Here is a 7,644-nt window from a genome sequence, read left to right as displayed (position 1 = left end):
TTCCATATAGGTGATGTGTATTCCATATAGGTGATGTGTATTCACATATATGTGATGTATATTCACATATATGTGATGTGTATTCACATATATGTGATGTTCATTCACGTATATGTGATATGTATTCACATATAGGTGATGTGTATTCACATATAGGTGATGTGTATTCACATATATGTGATGTATATTCACATATATGTGATATGTATTCACATGTAGGTGATGTGTATTCACATATAGGTGATGTGTATTCACATATATGTGATATGTATTCACGTATATGTGATATGTACTCACATATAGGTGATGTGTATTCACATATAGGTGATGTGTATTCACATATATGTGATATGTATTCACATATAGGTGATGTGTATTCACATATATGTGATATGTATTCACGTATATGTGATATGTACTCACATATAGGTGATGTGTATTCACATATAGGTGATGTGTATTCACATTTATGTGATATGTATTCACATATAGGTGATGTGCATTCACATATATGGAATGTGTATTCACATATAGGTGATGTGTATTCATAAATAGGTGATATGTATTCACATATATGTGAATGTGTATTCACATATATGTGAATGTGTATTCACATATATGTGAATGTGTATTCACATATATGTGAATGTGTATTCACATATATGTGAGTGTGTATTCACTTTAACATATGCGGGAATGTATTCACATTGAGGTGAAATATGCTCTCATATATATAATTACCTATATATATGTGATATGAATTTGGATCCGTGACTAAGTCTTTACGTGACACGTAATTGTAAAGGGGTGATTGGAATTGATTCACCTCTATGTGATTCACGTTCACATCAGTGTGAATCTAACACTTTTCCTTTATGCAAAATTCACATGTATGGTTCAGATGTATGTCATCACATATGTGTGATTTTGATCCGTGATCCATGTGAATGACATTCACATCAGTGTGAATTTGATTCCTGGAATTTTGCGTGGATATATGTTTTCCTGGACCATTTGCCAATATGTGGGCATAGATGGTGTTACAGGTCCTCACACGTCATGTAGCGGTGGATGAAGTACTTAGCGGTGAGTTTTAATCCGACGCGTCGGGGCGGCGGCGCGTCGGACAGGGGGGTTTTGACTATAAGTCGATAGGAAGTACACATTTCCTATCGACTTATACCCGACGGGTCGGGTAGGCACAGGTGGCGCCGTGTGTCCTATCTTTTGGCAATTGTAGCAGCGGCGCGGGGGTGGGCCACTTCTAAAGGTGAGGTGTTTACCCCGTCCATGCCAAATTTTATTGTTAATGCATTTCTGAACTTGTTCTTCGCTTTTTAAGCCAATTAAGATGGATGAATGTCTCTTGTTTGGGTCTTCCAAGATCTTTGGATTCAGCCAGCGTACAAAGAGCATATCTTTGAGAAGGTCCGCGTTACATATTTGTAGCTCTTCTACGTGATCTTGAACATTCGGGTCAAATGTTGTGGGAATACCATTGACTATAATCTCATGGCGTTCTTCCTTCATCTTCGAAGACTTGGAGAAGCCTTGGATCCATGTCCGGAGTAGCTCTTTGACTTTTTTGGCTATAGCAGCCGTCTCAAAGTACATGTCAATATCGTTAGACGGGTGACGTCTTACGCTTTTTACTTCAATACATGTCTCGTCTTCGGGGTTGAGCTTGACGTTATAGGCTCTGAGCGCTAGGTTGAGTTCTTGGATCAGCTTTGCGGTGGATAGGCCTGGGTGTGAGATCTCGGATCCCGGTAGGTGAACAAGCGAAATGACATTCGTCGGTTTGACTTTAGGTGCCATCTTCTGTGCTTGGGGTTTGGCCGGCACAGATTTTTGGCTTGCCGTGGCGTTCGGGGTGTGTTTAGACGCTGCTAAAGCATAGGAGGGCACAGTAAGTCCCTTCTTTGGTTGTTGTTTTGGTTGCAGGTTTTCCACTGCTGATGTTAAGTAAGCCATTTGCTCGGTGAGCGCGGCTAGCGTATCGTCGGTGGCCTTGCCCTTGAATATAATGGGACGGCTTTTTGGATCAGCCCCAGCAAGAGCTGCTGGGGTCGTAAAGTTACGGCGAGCGTCTTCGATCATAACTTGATCATAAACGGCTCCTGTTAGTACCAGGATGTCTGCCGCGGTTCCGACATCGATCGATGTCTTCTGGGCCTGTTTTGACTTGTTCGCAAGCGGTAAACCGGCTTTAACGACTTCCAGGAGCTTGCTTACCAACTCTTTGAGAGTTCGGGTTTCAGCTCCTCCTGGGAAAAGGTTCTGCATGCGGTTTGTCCTAGGACTCCCCGTTAACGCAGACGCTTGGTCTGATGCGATCGTACCGGGCGTGTCCTGCCTGGATCTCTTCCTTGCGAAGTTTCCCAGGTCCGCCGACTGGATCGAGAGAGATTGAGAGACGTTTTGACAAACGTTGGCTTTGTCAAAGATGAGGGGGGTGGTTGGTTCCGTCGATCTAGACTGTTCCTGGGGACCGACGGGGTTGATAAACGCGTTGGACGCGTCGCGAGTTGCAGAAATGTTCTTTGGAACATTCTGCTTCTCCTGGCCCGTATCCGACACGTTGTCAACCTCCATGTTGACCGTTATCGCGTGGAGAAGGTGATTCAAGGGTGCAAAAAAAGTTAGGATAATCGATTTTTGAAATTTGGACGAGCGCTTGCGCAGTCACGGACCGGGTCACGTGACTAATTCTTAAAATCGATTGATCAATGTAAAACACCGTGTGGTAAGTGATTATTGCAAGGCCTTGTAATCTGAATGACAATCATCTGATTTTTACATTCCATTGGTATCTTTGAACTACTTGACTCACCTAATTGTAATTAATTTGGATTATCTACTACAGTAGTTGAAGGTGAATTTAAATACCCATTAGAAGTGGTTCAATTTTGTGCATACAGGTCATGTTAATATACAGTTAGATTGATGATGAGATCCTTGTAACGTTTATTGGATTATCAATTGTCCAAAGAATTGAAATGCTGAAAGCAAAATTGATCGGTTACAGAAAAATCAACAAAGCATTTAGTGAAGACAACAGTAGACATACCTTGATAAACCCCAAAACCTTGACCATAATCTTCATTGCTATCAGAATCATTCTTTGGTGCTTGTTTGTCTTCATCATTGCTATTGTCACAAGGATCATTGTTGGGATGGTTTTTTCATATTTTTATTTGATGAATTGGCTTGATTAGGAGTTCTAACTGAAGTCATCTCATGTTCGTCTCTTGATGATGATGTTGATGTGAGTGTTGAAATGATGAAGCAAAATGACTGTTAGGACTTAATGGATAATGTGATGGTTCTTGAGATCGATTAGGTAGCAAAGACGTGTGCAAGATTCCAGATCAACAAAACAAAGTCAGTCACTGTAAGATCCCATGGGTTCACATGGATTTCAAACCTTACAAAACTAAATGAGTGATTGACAATATCATTCTGATATGTAGCTGAGGTCGCACAAAATCGGAGTAAGCTGATAAACCAGCCTCAGATGCTTTAGACCCTAAGAGTGGAAAGGGTTCAAAGAATCAATTAGTAGTAGCTTCATCTTTTGAATTCGCAGCCTGAGTGAAAGCCTTTAAGAAGATTCCAGTTAATTGTTTTGTAAAGTTTTCTAAAGCGATCGAAGGTTGTTCAGGTATATCGGTCGTAGGCTGACAAAATGAACATATGAGGGTCGTTTTGTCTTCAGTACAGCAATCCAAAAGACTGTATAAAGTTGTCTACCACCACTGCTTCTGCAAATCAAGTACAAATCGTGGATTGATTTCATTGACACGTTGGATATGTTGTGTAGCAGCTTCCCGATCAGCTTTCTCGATCGCTTGAAATACACCGATTGAGGCGTCTTGAAGTTGTGTGACAGCTTGAACCCGATCGAGGCATTCCTTGACCCTGCTCCGTTTGAGGTCTAGGATGCGAGCCTTGCTTGATATTCTTTCCGCTACAGCTGCCCGTTTGGTTACCACTTCATGAAGGGTTGATGCATCTTGAGCGAGTGAAGAGACCGATGGCCTAAGATCGTCTATCTGCGTGAGTGGCTGTTCTAGTCTTTCGGGCCAAAGATCTATTGAGCTTAAATTCCGTGAATTTTATTTGGTGAACAGCACTTTGGTCAATTGAAATCAGTACTCAGATTCTTTGATTGAATCAAAGAGGTAAGCAGTATAAAGCTCACCGAGTTGAGCTAAAGCCGTGATAATATCTTGATGGGATTGAAGGGTAGCAAGATGTTGACGAGGATGAATTGGTGAGTTTGAAGGTAAGGGGTCATCAGTTTGACTGTTACTATTTGACATCGTAAAGTTCACTTCTAATCACTTTCGCTGAGGATGACAAACCAAATCTCGATAACCTACATAACAATTAAAAAGACCAACACTTGACTTCTCTACTCTTACTCTCTGCAGTTGATCTCATACCGGTTACACCCATATCCCGGACCCCACTTCCACCTCAACCCTGGTCCTTTCCATTTGATGTTATTACAATTCCGCCAAGGATTACCGGTGAATCTCAAATGATGTTTATTGAGGATTCATTGGATCCTTTGATAAGGAGATTTGTGTGACACACATACCTACGTAGGAGCAAGGTTGGGTGCTTCAGGAAAATCAGCTAGGGGAGGATTGACTTGCAAAGCATTGTCAGATGAGGCAAAAGGGGGCAAAGTAGCCAACGGATGAATGTGAATTTGAATGAAGGGAATCACAAATGAATCCTGAAATGATTTCTGCCCCATGCGCAGAGCTCAAAAATTGTGCTAAAAGCAAATTATGTCCAGTTTTATTTGAATTACTTGCCTATAGTTGGAAAATGATGGCTGGTTGATATCTGGATAAACTAATTCATGGTTGACGTTTAACTTGTAATGATTTGTGAGTATTAGTAGCAGCTGCATTAGGTGAATTGCAAATCTCTTGAGCTTTCTCCAAAACATCCTTCAGGAAGGTATTTTGAGTAGCAAAAAGTAAATTCAAATGTTCCTCTGGTACTGAATCTTTATTCTTTTCTAGGAATCCTTCACCTTGATATGTAACATCTAAAGCATAACGAGCAATTGTAAGAGCTGATGTACCGAATTGAGGTATCTTGAAATCTTGGGCATGTTCAGGCTTTGAAAGTTGAGTGTAAAGTTTTTGTACAAATGAATTATCTGAACCTGATGGTAATCTTGACTCTTCATCTAACAATGACAAGATTCCTAATGACACCGCGGGAACTAAATAGTTCAAACCCGGATTGGACCAAATTTTGGTGTCCGGGTTTGAAATTTCCTCAAATCGTGAAATTTGTTCACAACTTGTTTGCAATAGGTTTGCCGGTTTCCCTTCAGCGGTACTCTGTTGGCCCCGCGTGTGTAAGTACAGCTTCATCATACAACAACAACCCCGATTCCAACCATTCAACCATCTCCCCTTTGTCATGCATCCTCAGTCTTGAATCTTATTCTTGATCCTCTGTACAATTGGTGAATCCTTGGTGACTGATGCTGAAGGGTGTTGTTGTTGTATGATGTACTGTACATATACAGGCTGAGCAGAGTACGGCTTGAGGGAACTTGGCAAACATATTGCAAACGAGTCGTGAACAAATTTCACAATTTGACGAAATTTTGAACCCGGACACTGAAACTCGGTTCAATCCAGGTTTGAACTATTTAATTCCCCCGGTGTGAGAATATGGAACTCAGCGAGCTTTACACAGTCTAGGCATCACATTTAATGTATCAAAGGATGATGTGGACAAAGTTAAGAATTGTCTGCACTGTTGTCGGGGAAAACTTCACAAACAAACTTTTTGTTCCCGTTCAAATCATAGATCTACTATTCCTTTTGGTTTAATTCATTCCGATGTTGCTTTTCTTCCTCTCAAGTCCAAATTAGGCTATCCTTATTTTGTTCCGTTTATAGATGATTTTTCAAAATTCACTGTTTGTCACGCAATGAAGACTAAAGATCAACTTCACCTTTATTTCAAAAAGTTTGTTAACTATGTTCAAAACAAGTTTGGTTTTGCGGTGTTGAGTTTAAGAACAGATAATGGGTCTGAGTATGTGAATTGTCACATGATGGATTTTTGCCTTGATGAGGGTATAACTCATATTCAGGGCGCTCCCTATACGCCTGAATCAAATGGCCTGGCAGAGTGTTGGAATCGTACTGCTTCCAAAAGGCTTCGCACTTTGTTCTCTTCATCACAGGTTCCTCTATATTTCTGGCCTGAATGTCTCCAACATATTGTTTTTTGTTTCAACAATCTGCCCACCAAAACAAACACTGGCCTATGCTCTCCACTTTCTTCTCTTCAACAACCAACCAATGATGTAGGTTTGTTTGCTCCATTTGGTTGTTCAGTTCAATATCTATTACCGCCACCTCTATGTTCAAAACTATCGCCTGTGTGCCAAGAGGCAGTTTTCCTATACGCTGTACCAGAAGGAAAAAACATTGTAGCTTACAATCATGCTCGTCATTTAATTGTGAAAACGATGTCTTTCAAGTTCTTTCCGACTAACTTTCCTTTCTGTAAGACTCCTAGTCAACAACCAAATGATTTAATAAACCTACCTTGGCCGGATCTATCTTCCATTTTGGAACCAGTCCAACCTCGTTGAATCACATCTGTTCCTAATCCGATTTCATCTCCGGTTCTTTCACCTCAAAAATCACCTCAAGATGAGAACTTACCTCAAGATAATTCACATCAAGATTCTCAAGATAACTCACCTCAAGATAATTCACCTCAAGATAATTCACCTCAAGACTTACCTCAAGATGATTCACCTCAAGTTATTTCTAATTTACCTCAACTTCAAGACTTACCTCAAGATGATTTGCCTCAAGCTATTTCACCTCAAGATATTCAATCTGAGATCTTACCTCAGAATTCACCTCCAGTTGTTTCGCGTCATATTGTTTCAAATGATGGACCTACTCAAGATGACACGCATAAACGACTTCTTTCCAGTCCAACTTTACCACCTCCTACTCGTAAACGGTGTGCTCCTGTAATTCCACAACCACCTCTGCGCCGAACGACAAGAGTCAGTGTTCCGCCTAAACGATACACTCTGTCATCTTTCCTTACCAAACATTCAGCACTTCTTATTGATGTTACAGCCCCAGAGCCTAAATCATACCAAAAGGCTATTGATACAGAAGAAGCGGCTGACTGGAAAAAGGCAGCTTCGACCAAAATTGAGACTCTTATGCGATTGGGCACATGGAAGTTGGTCCCACGTCCAAAAAATGTAAAGGTTCTATGTTCAATGTGGGTTTTCAAACAAAAATTGTTACCTTCTGGAGCGGTGGGAAAGTACAAAGGTTGTTTGGTAGTTTTGGGATATGGTCACACTACACCAAATGTAATCTTTACCCGGCGGTAAAGAAAACTACTGACATAGAAAAGTCCTGAGGCAACAGGAAGAGAGCTAAAAATCTGAAAAAATATGCACCTTGTTCCTAGATGTTGGGGCATCATGATGAGTATTTTTTTGTATTTTACACGCAGATATTGGTTTATGTACTAACAATAAACGCTGAAAATCATCAAAAACTCACATGTAACAATACCTGAAATTTGGGTCATGAGTATGAAGACAATAAGGGTACTCAA

The 7,644-nt window shown here is 40.7% G+C and overlaps 2 protein-coding genes across 2 annotated transcripts; both read right to left on the bottom strand.

Moving 5' to 3' along the window:
• Nucleotides 1–1,526: 1,526 nt before the first annotated feature.
• Nucleotides 1,527–2,595, bottom strand: MELLADRAFT_64401 (uncharacterized protein; the record flags this gene model as incomplete). Its single annotated transcript, XM_007411485.1, has 2 exons — nucleotides 1,527–1,589; nucleotides 1,645–2,595. 2 exons carry the CDS (start codon nucleotides 2,593–2,595, stop codon nucleotides 1,527–1,529), a joined length of 1,014 nt encoding a protein of 337 aa, XP_007411547.1.
• Nucleotides 2,596–3,554: 959 nt separating this feature from the next.
• On the bottom strand, nucleotides 3,555–3,799 carry MELLADRAFT_88300 (uncharacterized protein; the record flags this gene model as incomplete). Its single annotated transcript, XM_007411484.1, has 2 exons — nucleotides 3,555–3,712; nucleotides 3,754–3,799. The coding sequence occupies 2 exons, from the start codon at nucleotides 3,797–3,799 to the stop codon at nucleotides 3,555–3,557; spliced, it is 204 nt and encodes a 67-aa protein (XP_007411546.1).
• Nucleotides 3,800–7,644: the final 3,845 nt, after the last annotated feature.

Source organism: Melampsora larici-populina (genome assembly GCF_000204055.1).
Source record: "Melampsora larici-populina 98AG31 unplaced genomic scaffold MELLAscaffold_25, whole genome shotgun sequence".
NCBI classification, from domain to species: Eukaryota; Fungi; Basidiomycota; class Pucciniomycetes; order Pucciniales; family Melampsoraceae; genus Melampsora; species Melampsora laricis-populina.
The sequence above is the reverse complement of the archived record's forward strand: the minus strand, read 5'-3'. Positions and strand labels throughout refer to the sequence as shown.